General features: G+C 40.7%; 1 protein-coding gene across 5 annotated transcripts in view; it reads left to right on the forward strand.

Annotated features, from left to right (window-relative positions):
- LOC145986448 (serine/threonine-protein kinase tousled-like 2) overlaps positions 1 to 19094 on the forward strand; it is a 160268-nt gene that overhangs the window by 50281 nt on the left and 90893 nt on the right. The window contains exon 1 of one of the 5 annotated variants that reach the window (XM_083120469.1): positions 13426 to 13760. The exons of the other annotated variants lie outside the window; for them this stretch is intronic. Within the exon in view, the coding sequence (XP_082976595.1) occupies positions 13724 to 13760 (37 nt within the window). The 5' untranslated portion in view covers positions 13426 to 13723. Of the gene's footprint in view, positions 1 to 13425; positions 13761 to 19094 lie in introns of those variants that run through there. 5 annotated transcript variants of the gene reach the window in all.

Below are 19094 nucleotides of genomic sequence, written 5' to 3' on the forward strand. Positions count from 1 at the left end.
AGGTAAGAAAAATATATTTTATATTCTGGGTTCATAGACGATACGTAGATGTAAAATTTAGAAACTGAACTGAAGTAGTTGAAACAATAATTGAAAAAACACGTGCAGACTCAAGTGAGGTTAGTATGCAAGAATGGTAAATGTTCGTAAAACAAAGGGTGCCTCATATGAGGCCTGCATGCATTGTTTGCATGATTCATAATCATAACAAATGCAATGTAGAAACTTCTTCCAATGGCTGAAAAGATCGAATTATGTTTATAGCTAAGTAAGGGTATAAAAATTCTTCTTTTCTTTTCTTCAATTATATTTTGTGATGGTATATTTTGACTAGTTCTCTTTATCTTCTCCTTTCTTTTTTCCTCGTGTGATGTCAATTTTTTCCCATGAAAGTTCAGGCTTCATTTGCAATTCAGTTTACTAAAACTTTTACTTGCAAAAACCATTGCTCTATTTTGTACATTATGCACATTTACAGATCTAAAGGAATATAAATATCACTTCAACTATATTTTGTAAGTCACGGAACATACTATGGCAATGGGGCCTCCCCGATGGCGAAGTGGTAGCGTCGTCGCCTTGTAATCAAGGGGTCCCGGGTTCAATACCCGGTGGAGGCACATGACACAGTGGTTCGAATCCCACTTTCGAACTGTAGGTCCAGTCCCAATTAGCTTTACTGTGCATAAAGTGGACTTAAAACACCAAATCAAATACTTTGACAATGTGGTTACTGTATAACTGAAATATGAGAAATTGATTGTGTGTTTCGCTTGTTCCAGAAACGCCAATGGCTCGAAAATTGATATCCAAGGATGAAATTCAACGTTTCTTAGATTATCCATCCTCCTCAGAAGACAATTTTGAAGCAGATGACAGTGGTGATGAGAATTACATACCTGGATTAACTGATAGTGACGAGGATGAAACTTTATTCTCACAAGAAGAGGTTCCAGTTTTACCCACATCCCAGAACACAGAGGTTGGTCCAAGTGCAAGTACAGTACCAAGGATGGACATGGAGACTGGTTCAAGTTCGAGTGAAGTTCAAAAGATGGACACAGATGTACTACAAACCAACCGTAAGCCTCCCAAAAAACGTAGTGCAATTTGGTTTGCAGGAAAGGATAACGATTTTGCAAGCAAACCTCCACAATTCAAAGGTCAACACAATGTCAACATTGATGGGAACTCTCCTGATGATTTCTTTTGCAAACTTGTTCCTGATGAGCTTTTGGATGGTATTGTGTATCAATCTAATTTATATGCAGCACAAAAAGGGAAAGAGAATTTCAAGCTCACTTTGTATGAGTTGAGACAGTTTCTGGGCATCAACTTTCTTATGACATACGTAAAGTATCCACGAATCAGAAGTTATTGGTCTACCAGCTCAGGATTACGTTTGCCAATTATTACAGATCACATGTCTGTAAATCGCTTCGAAGACATCAGGAGGTTTTTACATTTCATTGACAATGAAACAATACCTGAAAATAACACAGACCGCCTTATCAAAATTCGTCCAATTCTAACAAAATTACATGAAACTTTTCATGCTGCTGCCGATCCTGAAGAATCTCAATCTGTGGACGAAATGATGATTCCTTTCAAAGGTCGTTCAGGCTTGAAGCAGTACATCAAATCAAAACCGAAGCGATGGGGATTCAAAATATGGGTTAGGGCAGGTGTGTCAGGTTATGTGTATTGTTTTGAACCATATCAAGGTTCGAGTGGTGGAAGAGGACAGCCTTCTCAGTTCGGTGTGGCAGGAGATGTAGTGATTCGTCTGTGCCATGATATTGTGGGGGAAAACCACAAAGTCTATTGTGACAATTTCTTTACCTCAGTGACTTTGGTGATGGAACTAAAAGGACAAGATATTTACGTAATTGGAACTTGCAGGTCGAATAGACTAGAGGGAGCAGAAACAAAACTGAAAGAAGATAAAGAAATGAAGAAAAGAGAACGTGGTAATGTATGTGTTGCAACCTCAGCGGAGAATGTAACAGTCACAAAGTGGCACGACAATAGTGTTGTACGTGTTGTGTCTTCATTCGCAGGATTGGAGCCAATGGACACTGTACAAAGATACAGTAAATCAGATAAGAAATACATGTACATATCTAGACCATATGCTATACAGATGTACAATAAACATATGGGTGGCGTAGATAAGATGGACTTTCTAGTGGCCTTGTACAGTCACAACATCAAGAACAAGCGTTGGTATATGAGAATATTTCATCATATGCTGAATGTCGCCATAGTCAATTCACGGTTACTTTGGAAGGCAAGTGGAAAACAGGACATGGATTTATTAGAATTTAAAAGTCAGGTTGCGACTGCCTATATCTATCAAGGAGAAAATGTGAAAAAACGAGGAAGACCTAGCAGCACAAGCCCTGTTGCCTACCGGCCAAAGAGAGCTTTTCAATGTGTACCAGATGCACTTCGATATGATGGAAAACCACATTATCCAAAGGAAAGTGATGGAAAATTTGCCCTTTTATGCAAAGACAAGAAATGTAAGAGGAAAACCCGATATTTGTGTGGACGGTGTAATGTAAACTTGTGTCCAGAATGTTTTGAAAACTTCCACAGCCGCTGAAAAATTGTAAATGTTCAATGTTAGTATATCTTAAGAATATATGTATCAATGCATATAAGCCTCACTTGAGGTAGCGCCCTTTTTTTAATTTTTAGGCCCTATATACATCAAAATGTAAAACAAAGTTTATCAGGGATGTTTATGAGACCAATTTTATACAAATAAATTTTTTGAACGACTTTTGATTTTTTTTTCAAAATTCATGCATGAAAGGGTTAAAACACCAACTTAATCAATCAATTATTGTTTACCTGCGGCGACCTGTACCAGACTTACTTCTAATTACCAATATCTTGTAATAATTACTGTAAAATATGCGTCTTAAATGGAATAGTATGGTATCAGGTTGGCATTCATTTCATTCTCCGGGGGGGGGGGGGGGGGGGGCAGGGTTCCTTGTCGGAGTGGTCGGCGTAACGCGCTACCAAGTCGAGAAGAGGGCCGGCTAGTCACGACCTCTGTGTAAGGCATGCATGTATCATTATGTTTATCCAGTTATCCATTTTATCATTCACCTCCTGTTCATCGCAAAATTAACGTTACAAATAAACGAAGTAGAAAAAGAAAAAAACCAAGAGGAAGCTCTAGATTCCACCCCCTCTACACACAAACACCTTTAGGATGGCCATGCTTATTGACGTTGCAAGTTGGCAATGAAACCTTGGGAAACTAGTGCGTGGTTTCAGAGGCCCGTGGGGGATGTCGTCAATATTGTGGCCACGATAACAGCTGTAAATTTAGAACTTTTGAGAATAAACTGGACTGTTATTGCATTTGAGCGATATCGGTGAACGCGTTTTGAAAATGGAGGACACGTAAACTATTTTCTGTATGTTCCGTGCTCTCAGTGTTCTGCTGATATTTTCAGATCTGTCTTAAGTTTCATTTTCAGAAATTAAGGAACTGAACACTCTGCAATTTTAGAGCATCACGCAGGCTTCAGTTTGGTAAAAAAATCTTTGAAAAGGGGGTGGGACTGCAACTATGGGGGAGGACTTAATTTGTATTCTTGATATTTTAGCGTCGATTTTCTGCCAGTTTTGGCTAACCGAAACCGTGAATGAGTTATGATTAGCTGAAATTGATGAAGGCACTCACTAGGACATTCACACCCATTTTAGAATTTGAACCCAGAACTTCGGTGACTAGGTGAAAGTCGACCGCTTAACGCACTTGGCCACTGAAACGATGGGGGAGAGGGGTTAAGTCTAATTGTTCATGTTAACTGCTGTAAAAATTGCATTAGAGTGAAATTGGGCAACACCTTTCAAAATGGCGGACTTTAAAACTACCGTTTATGCGCGGATAACATAATTTCACTTGTACGTTTTTGGTTACGAGTCATTCCATATGAAATCAACACAGCCCACAACCTGACCATGAAATTTGGGGAGTTGAAACTATGCATGGAACTCTGTAACTATGGAAATTTTGAGTCTCGTGCGTCTTGTAATTATTACATTATTGAAGGTCAAAATTCGCATCAATTGCCCTTCTTGAGCCCGCTTAGCTATACTAAATGTGCTGTAACTCCGTCCGTATTTCGCCTAGGAAGTTGAAATAAAGCTTTTGTATAGGGAATTGGACAAGCTTTCCAGTGATATATCACAGCACCTTTGGATAAAAGTATAATTTTGTCACGTGACCTTGACCTTTGACCTTGAATATCTCAAAACACGTCATCACCAAAAATCGTGAAAAAAATATATTTGGTCCCTCATGCCATACTCTAAAACATATCAAAAGTCATTCTGGGACTGCAATGGGATCAGAAGATACAAAATTATGTGTAACTATGTGACTGATCAAAGCCTCATTACATTACGAGTCAAAAGTCTTAACACCCCCTACAAAATGTAAAGGAGTTATCCTGGTCATGAAAGAAATAGGTTAGGCACAGGATCCCTAGCTGTGTGTGTCAAGCGCGGGTCCGGCATTTTGTTGACCGCCATATTGAATTCAATGCAAAACTTTCAAAGGAAATGAGGTGATGTGATATATCAAATCAGGCTTTTTCATTTCACGAGAAATGAAGCTGCGAAGGTTTTTTCGAAATATCTTTAGCCAGAAAGAAGTTATACGCATATCTTTCACTTATGAAATATGCACATTGTAATGTTGTTAATGGTCCTGTAAACACACTCGTTGACGTATCTCACACTGACATAGAACATTTGGCAATGTAGCAGGTGCAACATCATCGCAAGCAGCAACGATGCCTTCTCTCAGATGGTAAATATCACGAAATTTTAGGGCATGCACCATTCTCTTCAAATGTTTCTGAAGGTAAAAATCCTCTTAAGATGTTAGATCTGGGGAATTTGCAGGCCTTATAATAGATCCCCGTCTGCCCATCAATCTACCTAGAAATTTACCGTGAGGAAATTGACACAATGTTCACATAGTGTGGCCACACACTGTCCTGTTTCAAAACTCTAGAAAAGTGCCATATCCCGTAAGCAAGGATGAAAAACCTGTTCACCTAACAAATCCAAGAAGCCGTCATCATTTAAGGTTCCGTTGTTGAATATGGACCAACCATTCCCGTTCTCCATACACTATACCACATTATTAGCTTACCAGCAACAACAATTCGGCTGGGATCTGTCTTCTGTAGATTATCAAATCACAGGTATTGCATATTCTTTTTATCAACTTCACCGTTTACATAAATATTAGCCTCGTCCCTGAAGAATATTTCATTCCAAAGGAAGTGTAACGTAATTGTTTGAGATACTTTTCCCAATATTCTTCACTATTCAGCTATTTGGTGAATGTCGCTGATTAAAATCCAATGGTGCGTATACTTCTTTCTCTCCCGAGATGTCAGCGTGATTTCCATGAGTTCCTAACACGGTAGGAGCATTCTAATGCTTTGTTTTAAACACCTCGAAAAGGAGAAAATGGTTACAAGCATGCAGTACTAACTTTTTGCTGGCTAAAGATATGTTGGAAAAACCTTCGCAGCTTCATTTCTCGTGAAATTTTATCCTGATTTGATACATCACATCACCCCCTTTCCTTTGATTTTTTTTTTGTTGAATTCAATATGGCGGTCAACAATATGCCGGACCTGCACTTGACACACATAGCTAGGGATCTCCCTGTGCCTAACCTATTTCTTTCATGACCAGGACAACTCCTTTACATTTTGTAGTGGGTGTTAAGAGACTTTTCACTCGTCATAGTTCATGTAATGAGGCTTTGATCACACACATAGTTACACATATAATTTTGTATCTTCTGATCCCATTGCAGTCCCAGAATGATTTTTTGATATGTTTTAGAGTATGGCATAAAGGACCAAATATATTTTTTTCACGATTTTTGGTGATGATGTGTTTTGTGATATTCAAGGTCAAAGGTCAAGGTCACGTGACAAAATTATACTTTTATCCAAAGGTAGGCTTGTGATATATCACTGGAAAGCTTGTCCAATTCCCTATACAAAAGCTTTATTTGAGCTTCCTAGGCGAAATACGGACGGAGTTACAGCACATTTAGTATAGCTAAGCGGGCTCAAAAAGGGCAATTTATGCGAATTTTGAGCTTAGAAGAATCAGTTAAATTGATGAGGTTTTATTATAAATCCACTTTACAAGACGCACGAGACTCAAAATTTTCATAGTTACTAAGTTCCATGCATAGTTTCAACTCCCAAAATTTCATGAAAATCGGAGATGGTCAGGTTGGAAATTGCACATATCTGTGTTGATTTGGCATGGAATGACTCTTACATGGTAAGATGTACTCGATTCTGCCAGTTGTTAAATTCCTACTTGTTATGAAGGAGATTGAAGTTTTTCAGGGCATCTTGACGACGTAGTGGTAACACTGCCCCCTTTCAATGAAAGGATTGTCGGTTTGGAGGCACATTGCAGAGGGATTCGGAACTTACTTCAAACTGTGGGTCGAGTGCCGGAGAGCCTAACTGAGCATAAAATCTGCTTTGAAAAATCATTATGAAGAAATTGTATCTTTCATACCACCAAAAATATATGACACTGGTTACAAGCGTTTTTCTTGTGGTATGGTGGTGTGTAATTTACTCTATCCTGAGAATCTCTAGAGCAAGGCCGCGCATACCGAGAGAAAGCGAGTGGGCGGAGCGAAGCGGTACATGCTGCTGCAAGGGCTGGTAACCGCAATCGGTTGTCCTTCTCCACGCAATCCCGTTCCCTCACAGGTGTTCATTGGTCGACTCCTCTCGATTCACTACTGCGCAGAAACGTGCTTTCGTTCGCTCGCTCCAGAGATTCCCGGAACAGAATGTAAGGATTACGTGACAAGCTTCAGAATTCAGTCAAAGGGTTCTGGGTTCGAATCCCGCTCGGGCTTGGTTGTTTGTTAATGTCCATTCATCAATTTCATCACTCATCCCCATCTTCACAAAAGGCGAAGTAAAATAAACTAAATCAATCAATCAATCATTCTATTACCACCAAACATGGACACGTCACCATTTACCCGTATTACTATTTAAAGTCTTAAGGTTGCGGAAGTCATGTTCTGTCAAGGAGTATTTTTTATGAGTACAACTTGCCCATTCTTTGTTTTATCACCTATTTTTATTCAGACAGTAATGCTGCTACAGGACTTCAATCAGTGGGTAGGATTAAAAAGTGTGACACTTTATCTCAACATGAGTGTACTGGTGGGGCCCATGATTAAGTGCAATATCACCGTTGGCGGAAATAGGAAAAAAATATCCAGTGCCGTATGTCTAAAATTTGGAATGGAGGAATTCCACATTACCTAACTCGCCAGTCGAATGCGGCTATGTAAAGCAGTTTTTCCGGCTTAAATCATTCGCAGTAGAGGAATTTAGAAGAAACGGGCTTGAGAACTGTCGTGGGTAAATGTTGAATCCGTAGACATTAAAAGAAAGTTTTAAAGTAAACCAAGGGTAATTAGACGCTTAAGGAAGTAAAGTTGTAATGATAAGGAAAACTTGGAAATGTCCGTCACAAGGTGTGATCTATTAGGCGCATCCAGAAAGTAAGTTTCCCACTCGCCCACAGGTGGCAGGCCATGCGTATTGAAACCGGTTTTGCGCATGCGTGAGAGGCACATGCCCTGGCTAGTGTCCTATAGGACGCTTCCCGAAAGTCCTCAGTAGCGTCGCGGCAGCGATGAAACATGGCAGCTCTTATTCCATCTCCCGCCGCGTGCGAGGTTCCGTTCGATGATCACGTTCTTGAACTAACAAAACATACAGCCGATCGAAATTCATCGTCAGCTGTGCCAGGTGTATGGGCCAGACGTCATGAGCAAGCAGATGGTGCGTCGTTGGTGCAGGACATTTACTGAAGGCCGGCAAAATGTGCATGACGACGAGCGCAGTAGGCGGCCATCGGCGGTCATGGATGAACTTGTGAAGCAGGTGCAGCAGCGGATATTGGAGAATCATCCATCATAGAGCCCGGATCTCGCTCCCAGTGATTAGCACCTGAAAAAGTCTCTGTCCGGTCAACATTTTCACAGCGACGAAGATGTTCATACGGCTGTCACATTGTGGTTCGGCGCCCAGGCGGCGGACTTTTACGACGCAGGTATACAGAAGTTGGTCCCACGCTATGACAAGTGCCTCAACTCCGGTGGGAATTATGTTGACAAGTAACTGGACAAGTGCTCTATCTGTGGCAATATGTTTCCTTTTTGTCCACGACCCCAGGGAAACTTACTTTCTGGATGCGCGTAATACAAACACGTAAACACCGCAGATATCTTCACGAATTAAACCTGAAGGTTTTATGTTAAAATCCCGGCTTGGACATGAGAGTGTTCCTTCGAATGTGTCCCACTCTCATTGTCGCAATTAGCTTAAAGAGCTAGAAAAGTGACGCAAACCTAGAAAATACAAATACGTTAATTACAAAATTACATACGCATTCGGAATGCAAATAGGTGTGGAAGGGAATCTTGCACGGCGTATAAATTTTTGTATTGCATTTTTGTATTGGTGACTTCATTTTATCTGAGTTACTAGTTTGTATTTTAAGAAGTTACGATGACTTTATTTTTTATGTGGAGCCACAGATATGGAGGCAAAAGAGGAAAGTGTATTATTTCTACCGATATCGAAACGTTCTGGCGAAATGTCACTCACCAACTACATAGCTTATATGTTGCTCTGGTTCTTTCTTGCCCTGATTGCGCATCGTACTAGAGCTGGTGTACTAATAATAGTCACCGTAGATGTGTGCTCGCTACCTGTCTAGTATGGTTACGTGTAGTAGTTTTTCTTTTTTTCACACACAGTTTGAATTCTTACGGTTATTCGTGGGTGCTGACGCCTGAAAATAAGCTACCATTTCCAACACAAACGCTGGCTTCTGTTGTGGCCCATCTCGTCTCGTCCCGTGAAAATGCCGTCTCGTCTCGAAAATATTCGTTTGGCTTGTCTCGTGTCTCGTCTCGTAAAAGTAATGCAAGACATCATGCCAACAAAAGTTAAATGTGGGAAACGTCACAAATTGATATTCTCGAAAGTGGGTTAAACCTTCAAACATTTTACTCACGAGCACAATATTTAAAATGAGATTTGTTGATTGCCCATAGCTAGGTTGTTTATGGAATCTGCGTTGTTGTTTTTGTGGGTTTCATTCACTCTTTGTACACTTAAGGGAGTTTTCAGACCGAAACGAGACGCGACAGGAGAAAAGCGACCTTTGTCGTTTGGAAGCGAAAAGTCCGTAATCTGTACAACATTTCGAACCGAAGCGACACGACAAGATGCGCATGTCCCTTGTCGCTTGCGTGTCGCTCAGATTGGGCCGTTTCCTCAATGGCGTGCATCGTGTCGCCTTGGTCTGTTGTTCGCGCATGCGTGATGAATGCTTGCTTACAGACTGAAGGTGCCATGTCGCTCCCCCCCCCCCCCGTCCCGTCTCTTCGGTGTGAACACCCTTGACGCGCCTCGCTTCGGTCTGAAAACTCCACAAGGGAGTTCATACCGAAGCAACAGGCAAGAAGTGACGCGGAAGTTTCACACCGCAGCGACACGGGCCACTTTAGTCCACAAACAATCATTCACCGCGCATGCGCGAACAACAGTCGAGACAACAGGACACCAGAATGTCAAAATACGGCCCAATCCGAGCAACACGTTCAGCTTGTTGTGTCCCTTCGGTTCGAAAAGTTTCATGTAACGGAGTTTTCAGACAGAAGCGACAAGTAATAAGCAAGAGGCGACAAGCGATGAGTGTTGCTTCTGAACGAACTCTCGGTAATAAATGTAATCTTTCGTACCAATGCGAAACGACAAGCTGCACGTCGCATGTGCGGTGAATGCTTGCTTGTGGACTCAAAGGACCCATGTCGCTTATCACTAGTCATTTCGTTGTGAAAACCCCGTGTCGCATATCGCTTCGGTCAGAAATCACCATAAGTGTTCGTTCTTTTTCATTATTGCTGTAATTCTGTGAAGTTTTTGAAATGTTTTCCCTTGGACCTTGATTTTTTCTATATATCGAACTCTGTGCGTTATGAAATGGATTGGTGCTTTTAAATTCTACGCTTGCCGCTTGGGAGCATTAAAAAAAATATTTCAAGATAGAACGAACACAAAAACCTGTTCATAACTGCAGTACTTAGCTCATTACACATAGGAAAGGATTTCTTGTTCATACTATTGTTAAACACCTCCTTCTATAGTAAAAGTTTCACAAAGTTTGTCAGCGTGATATTGTGGTGTCTCCTATGTTTGGCTCATGAAGGACTTTTTTTTAGTTAAATTTTATCCTACCGATAGCAGTTGAACGTCAATAGCAAAATATTCCTTTTGCGTATGATCATCAGCTACTTATCTGGATTCTGGACAATAGATTTTATTATGTGATCGTTGGATAAATGGAATGAGACATTCTGGCTTGAATTTGACCGAAAGGTTCTCTTCCACTTTTTAGCTCATTTCGTAAAATAAATTAAAATTTAAAAAATGTTCCCTAAAAACAGGACGGCGGCACTGTGTTTATCCCTTGTGAAATCTCTAATGTTTGCTTTGCCGTTTGAAGGTCAGGCCAAACTAAGAAGTATTCTAGGGTTTTATCGTTTTTTATGGGATGCACCTTGGAAACAATCACATGAAACATTTCATGTACTTCGTTTATTTTAAAACTTCTTTTGGCTGTTCTGGGTTTCGGAAGAAAATACTTTGTTCCGAGTAAATAAGTACTTGCAACTGACTTCCAGATTTTCGAGACGAGGGGAGATTTTTCACGAGCCTTCTCGTTTCGTCTCCAAAATCAGGCGAGACAGGCGTTCAGTCTCGTTTCGAATTTCAAATGTCCCGTCTCGTGAGCAACACACTAACTAGAGGTTAACATGACTCACTGCAGAACCCGGTTAAGTATGACCATGTATGCTTCTCGTCTATTTCATTAGTTTATCGACAATTCCCGTCACGGTGATTACTGAAATTTTCAGTGAAAAAAATATTTATTTTTACACCAAGAACACCCTCTTTTTAACACTTCATCGATTCTCGATTAACGAATCAATTTTGTTAAATGTATTTCGTCGTTACAAATTTTTCAACCGTTGTATGTAAACAAACTCGCCCGGAACCGTGTTCCGAGCCGATCTCCTTGGCGGAGCGGTGAGCACAGCGCGCTGCGATGACTGGGGTCACGGGTTCGAATTCTGGCCTCAGCATGGGTGTTATTTGTGTATCCCTTCATCATATCATCACTAATCTTCGGAATTAAAAGTGGCAGAAAAGCTAAGTAATATAAATGAAATCAATCAATGAAAACAGTGTTCCGACGCTATACGATGCAAACAATCCACGAAGAATCAGAACGACGCCATGATGTAAACGAAAGTTTCATTTGCCATAATGCTGATTGTTTCGTCTCCGAGACTGCGTATTTATTTATTTACTAATATACATGAAATGTACATTTATATTCACAATAATGACAGGTAAATTACAGCATTGATCAGTAACGGACTATCGGATCAGCAATTTAGATGTGCTAGTTTTGGAGAGCATCGAATTTAATATACACTATCAAAAAGTATACAGTTTACAAAACTCATATTTAGATACTCGTACATACTTAGCAATGAATATTTTGCGATTTCGTGTAGAATTATAGACTATCAAAGTGGAGGGAATTAACAAAAAATATAGATGAGCTACATGGTATGAAAATTATATGCACTCCTTCAAGAAGTAAAACCTTGCACATGCCGCATGTGTATTTTATGGAGCCTAGTTCTCTGTCATCAGAGCTAATCGAAACCAGGAAACCTTGTTTAGCAAGTTTAGCTTTCAAGCTGTACGCAGCTTTTCTCACTTTGTATCCTGGTGTGGAATATAACTTACAATGAATAATTCTGCAATGGCAATAAGTAGATTTAATGGGACGGAAACCAGTAGATATGGATGATGAACGTTCTACATCAATGATGCTTCAGTGAAACAGTATTTGCTATATTGTATATTTTCGAAATAAAAATTAAACAACCTGTATTATCTGTGTCACAAGAATAAAACGGCCCTAAAGGAAGTTTCATTGAAGTGTTGCTAAATCTCTCCGGTTTTTGTGACGTAGAAGCACGATCGATTTAATCGTTCAGGAAGAACCCCTTCTGTGACGTAAGCAGGCAGGCAGAAGGAAGTTTGTCACTTTGCCCTTTTTGTTTTCTTCGGTTCCATATTAATACGCATCGCTTGCTGGTGGGGATATGGCTGCGAGAGATGACGCTTTTCCGAGATATTGATAAATGAACTCGCTGTATCCATATTAACGGTGTAAACTGCACGAGAGCTTCATGTGAACATTGCTGATGTTAGCTAATCAATAAACTACAAATATGCTGGCCCATGTCGAGACTGTGCATTAATAATTTCAGTGCACATTGGAATATTCCAATATTGCAGAGGAGGACTACTCAATGTCAAAGTAATGCGAAATGCAACTTTTCGTTTCAACAAGCGGCCATTGAAATGTGGGGAGAATTCGCTCATTGCGAGAACGTCACGTGAAGTTTATTTTTGAATGTTTCATTCCGTATGGAAGAAATAATCGATCAATAAATGAGCCATAGAATGTTATCCAAGTTGTTTTAAGAGGAGATTGGGTAAATTCTTAAACGGTTGACTTTCTTGCACCGTTGTGCGCACAGGCGCACGAGAGACTTCTTTTGGGGAGATCAGCTCCTGAATAAGCATTTCGAGTGCCATTATGGACAGGAAGAGGATCGAAATAATTATAAATGACCTATTTACTTCAAGAAAACTAAGTCCTAAATGGAGGGGGTTCTGTGCGTGTGTGTGTGTGAGAGAGAGAGGGGGATAGAATGTTAATTCAAATTAGTTACAGTATACTTACATAAATGCAAGAGTTTTTACAGCTGTGATAAGTTAATCCCTGTTTTCTGTATACAGATCTGCCATTGACTTTGCCAGGCGAGATAAGATGCCAAATTCTCGTCAGTTGGAGATTGCTTCATAGACAGTATCGTCGCATGAATTTCTAAATCACGGCCTTGGTAGCCAGTTCAAAACGTCGTGAAGTGTGTAACATGTTGATTTTTACATGCTTATTACATCGTCATGGCAACAAAATATCGCAATTCACACCGGAGACCTCGAAAGTACGTAATTCTGATGCGGTTTATTGACTTCGCCAGTTAACTCGACTGCCTTGTGGTATTTCGTAGTCGAGGGGCCGAGTAAGTGATCCCAGGCTGTTATTTGTTCGAGTGAAGTGGCAACGTCGCAAGTTCTGTCCCGTCACATATACGTGCCTTCCTCCCCCGGCGAAAGAGCGAGCGAGCACGAGGTGCGGAAGATTTGTGCGAGTTTGGGTATTGACTCGTCTGGTTCCGTGATCGCCAGCTCGCTGCTGACAGAAGCTGCTTGCTTGGTTTGGGAGTGGGAGAGAGGGGTCGGCGTCTTTCCACGGCTATTGCAGCCGAATAAATTGGTGCGGCATCGCTCTCTGTGCAGATGTGGAGACGGTCCCCTAACCGTAGGACGACCGATAGGTCGCGCCACAAGACATTCACGGACTGTTCATTTACTGTGGTGCTCTGATAGGGGAATACTTTTGCTGTCCAAGTGACCATTTTTTCCCTGGTGATATCTTGGTAGTGTTGCCTCCAATGGCTGGCTGCATCGGGGTCCAGTGGAGAGAGAGAGGTAAGTCAGCCATTTTCACCAGAGAAGGGGTTGGGGAGCCGTGTATTGCGTCGAAATGCCGAGGGAGAGCGAGAGAGAGAGAGAGACCTATAAGGCAATGGAACTTAGCTCGGGCGCGTTCCTTTGAGTGTCGACTGACGTGATTAGAATGAGGAAAATGAGTGGAGCTCATGCAGCAGATTTAATATTGAAACAGATTGATACTTTCACATTTAGTGAAATGATTTCCTTAAATTTTCGGGGAGGAGCAGGGAGGCAGGGGGTGGACTAGTTGCAGGTGTTCGCCCACCGAACCATGTGATAATGACGTGTTTGTAGCAGAGAGGGAGGCATTGGTGGAGCAAGCTTTTGCGTATCGTGCGCTATGACACCCTCCCTCCCCGCCCCCCCTGCTTGTTCCTTCTTCCCTTCCACACTAGACAGCTGCAAATATTACAATAGAAAGAAATGCATTGAATTCTTGTACGTATCAGTCCCTGCGACCGTGTGCTCTAAATTCAGCACAGAAGTTTGACACACTTCTTGTTAAAACCCACTTTATGCGCAAGAAGCTAATCGAGTATGTTTTTTTACGGCGATACAGCCACTGAAATATGAAAGTCAATAGTGAATCGGACTCTACGCATCCATTGCGAGGCAATAGGTTGCTTGAGATACGCAAAGTTTTCTTCCGGACAGAAACCCAACCAAGGGGGGGGGGGGGGGTCTAGGAGAAAATCATGAGTATTAATGTCGCTCGGAAAAAGTGAAATGGGGAGGGGTACATTTGGTTTAAAAGTACGCATAATTTCAAAAGTTTTTATTCTCGCTGGTATGGAATCACCTCCCTGCGCCCCTTTGTTGCCCTCTTGATTAGCAACTCACGAAAGCATTACTTTTCTTTAGACTTGAATGAAATACTCAAGAAACTTTACTGTAGGGAAATTTGAAATGTTGGTGAATCCAAGTATTGAAGAGATTGGAATAATTATTTTGTGTCTTAATACAGTGGAAAGAACTGGGCGCACCCCCTCCCCTCAATCCACCAGTGTGCACCCCTCCAAGAGTTTAAGAAAAAAAGGCGATTAGCTTAACTTTTACCCAAATATTATATTTTGCAATGTTGAGAGATATGTAACTGTAACTGTCTCTGCTTACCCCCTCAATTTTTCCTGACGTTGTTACTGGTCTTCAAGAACCCCAAGTGGCACCTTGGTAGCTTTATTTACGAGTGATAAATACAGTATAATTGTATCGATTAACTTACTGCAATAACGCTTTTCATGAATAGACTTGAATATACGTGACATCTATGAAACTCATATTACTCTTGTCTCCGAGTTAACATTTAGTGGTCGAGTTTGAGTCCTGGTCGGAGAGGCTCCTCGATAAAGAAATAATAGTAATTTACAATGTGATGTACTCACTGTCTTTATCAAATGCGATACGTGAACTTCCTTGGATATGGTCTATTCGCAGGTAGAGTGTCGCTAAATATATCCAAGTGATCTGCTATATCTGCGTCAGGAGAGGAGCTATCTAGCCTATTTTCACGTGGCATGCAATTGGAATGTTGCGGTCGCATCGAAGCAACGAGTTCCGTGCAGGGTGTGGCACATATATGCATATGTTCATGTTGTTTATACTGCTCGTATCTTTTACTAAATTACTTGCGTACATATGTGTGTAAGCATTTATTTAAAATTTTGCGCCGCTTTTGTACTTCTGTAGGTTAGTCGAGACTGAAAATAGGTTGATGAAGTGGTTGCGCGGATGAAAAGACAAAAGATAAGGACTACAGATAAATGTGAAAAGGCAGCAACTTACCTTGGATTGGATAGGGTAACGGACGCAGATACATTCAGTGTTGACGGACCCATTTTATATAGGTACAGGCAAACCGTTAAGAAGTGTAATCGTCGCGTTTACCCAAATATGCAGAAAAGCTGTCTTAAACAAAATATGAAATATATAAAAGTGAAAAACTACTCCCTTACCTCTCCTACCTTTGGATCATCAGCAGTCGACATCCACACATCATCTCAAGGGTAAAAAGTGTGTTCAGTGAAATGGTCTCCCAGATTCTCATATTTTTTTATCTTAGCAGTCGTAATCCAAGATCCTTTTTATGTACTTATGGATAAATGGAGAATATGGATCACATTTACCATTTTCCAAAGAAATAGCTGAGGTTTTAAGGACACGGGAGTATATCTTCCCGTAAGAGGCGCATATATTGCAGTTCTATGGAAATGCGCTTGAATATTGTAAAAGAAAAATGTCCGTTGTATTCTAGAATATGTATTTCTCCTCGTGTGGCCGGTGCATGCAGTTATTTGTCGATTATTAGGCAAGGTAATGTCAACAAATGTGTTTAGACTTCTGTATATATGTTATGGAGAATAAAAGCACCCCTCCTTAACTGAACGTTTTTATTTGACCTTTTTGTTTCAGACATATTATTTTTCAATCTTCCATTTTTTCGTAAAAAGAAGCCATGTAAAATTCAACTTTCCTTTCGACATCAGGCGACGTAGATAACCCTCTCGTTCTGCTTTTCGATTCCGTGAAGGAAATTGTACTTCTCATCAACGAAAAAGACGAATGCGTCAGGTGTATTTTCCAAAGTATTGTTCCGGTAGGTTTAAAGACCGCCACCTCGAAACTGATAATTTCACTCAAATGCAATACCGATCTGTTATCCGAGGTATCAAACTGTTTTCTCACTTTCTCTAAAAAGGAAAATTTACGGAAGTTATCATGGTTACAAGACTGGTGACGCCCCACTTTGCTTTTCCTCCCCTCCTAACTCACTCACCACGTTAGAAAGCTCTTGGTGACACATTGTAGAGCATGTGATACTCTAGCAGCATCTAAATGATGATAATGTTTAAGTTACAATATGTAAATTTATTAATATTGCATTTTTATTATTACATGAATAGGCTACTTACAAAGATGGCATAATATAAATATAACAGCACATATTTATTATCTAGGTAGCGTGTACTTAAGATAACTAACTTTGTATAAAAACAAGGAAATTAATGTCAAATAGATAAAGGATTGAATATTTATTGAATAATAAAAAAGAAATGTTCCGGACCCTCTGGACCCCCACCCTAAATTCATCCTTGCGCAGCAGAGCTGTACGTCTTGTACAGCTTAGTACAGATGCAATACTGTACGTGCCCTCGAAAATTTATAACTGTTTTGTCAATTTTATCTCAAAAAGCACTAATTTGCAGTAGTTATCTTGGTCACAAAATTGGTGGCTTGCCTCCGCCCCTCCTAAGCCACGCACCATATTTCAAACATTTTATTTCGAATCCCGCGTGAGCTTTGTTGTTTGTGAATGTCCATTCATCAATTTCATCACTCATCCCAATCTTCGCAAATTAGCCAAGAGGCACAAAACGCGAAGTAAAATAAACTAAATCAATCAATCAATTCAAACATTTTATCATCAAATTTTAGTGCGTAAAGTGTGTACGGGGTCTACAGAGAGTTTTGAAAATTTAAAAGAAAAGAAAAAGAAAGAAAAAAGGTCAAGAAATGGATATTCCTATGGCGTTACTGAGAAAATTTTGAACAGCATGTGTGTTGTACACCTACAAATCGAGACATAAAACGCAGTCCTGGTCTTTGATACCACCATCAGGGTGAGTGTGCGTAAAACATTCACTAAAAACTGGCCAACGAGAGGTTTCGGAAGGAGAGGATGTGACTCCTTTTTTAAACAAGTAGTCTGTGCTGTATTTTATCCCTCATGCATCTGCATCGGCGAAAGGGGTGTGGGGGGGGGGTGTCCGATCAGCCACTCTTGGGCACGCTGCTTGAGTATCTCAGAAGTGCCCCCCGATTTGCATGCAACTTTCTTATAATATGTAATGGTGAGAGGTATTCAACCTACTGCAAGTAAATGTTACGCTGTTTGACCTCTGTGGAATAATGGTTTAAATCCAAGCCAATAATTTGATTATACACAGGGTGGCGCATGAAATACCATACGCTGGAAATGGCTTGGAAATTGTTTAATATATAAACTATTCCATTAGCGTAGTTATTAGTCACTGGAATGTGGCTAGCCAGTATGCAGGTCGTCGACGTCGTATAACCTCATCGAGGCGAGCCCTCATGTTTGTGACCACTTTACGACATAATTCCACAGCCAATCTCTGGAAAAATGCTACAATGGCTACTCACAGTTTCAGTACATTTTCTGATTTCTTGGCGTAGACTTTCTCCTTCACACATCCCCACAAGAAATCGTGTGGTATTAACATTGGTACTGTGTCGTGACCATATGGAGTCCGAAATGTTCGTGCAGAACAACATTTGCTGTATGAGGTCGATCTCCATCTTCCATGAACAATTATCTCCCCATTGGAAGTCTTGTTGCCAAGGGTTGTGGAAGGAAACTGTTTTCCAACATGTCTATCGGACGCTGTTAACTGTTATTGAAATTGAAAAGAACGGTCCAACGATTCAATGGCTGCAAATCGCAGCCTACAGATACACTTTCTCACCATAATTTTCAAATTCATGTATATTAGGAGCTTCTTTCGCCCAAAATATATTCTACTTGTTTACAAAACCGTTCAGTTACACTACACACACATTTCGTCAGAGAACCATGTGTTGTGAAGCACGGCATCACCTTCTGCAATAGCCCATGTAGTTCGACTCTTAAGATTCTAGCACTGAAATTTTACACGGGAACAAGTGAAACTCTGAAACGACGAACGAAAGCAATTCTGCTGGATTTCTAGGGACTAAAAGAGAGAAACCATTATCACGGCCTCAATATTTTCTGGTGTACGGACTGTGGTGGCACGTGGTCGTTTTCTCTCCAAATCACTGCCATCAATTTTCCGGCCAGTCTATATACTGTATGCGTGAAGGGCGTCCACGAAGTACCAAAATTAACACGAAAACGTTCCTGAGTCTGGTTAAAGAACAACACCTTTTTCAACTTCTCTTCAAACGTCAACCTCCAGTTGTCCGCCATATTTCACCAGTTGAAATAGGTGGCGCCGCTTATGCATGACTCGTCAACCCAAAATTAAACATTTTATAAGTCATTTTCAGTGTCTGACATTTCGTGCGTCGCCCTGTATATTTTTGTGTGTTCCGCCATCAAATTCATGTGTTAGGCCTCCCCGATTGCGCAGTGGTAGCGTCGTCGCCTTGTAATGCCGGTGGAGGCACATAGTGGTTCGGATCCCACTTTAAACGGTAGGTCCAGTCCCGATTAGCCTTACTGTGCATAAAATGGACTTAAAACACTAATTTAATCAATCAATCAAGTTCATGTGTTCAACTGTCATCACACCGAAGCGAGAGAAGTGAAAA

The sequence above is a fragment of the Lepisma saccharinum genome, chromosome 4 (genome assembly GCF_977018435.1).
Source record: "Lepisma saccharinum chromosome 4, izLepSacc3.1, whole genome shotgun sequence".
Lineage (NCBI taxonomy): Eukaryota > Metazoa > Arthropoda > Insecta > Zygentoma > Lepismatidae > Lepisma > Lepisma saccharinum.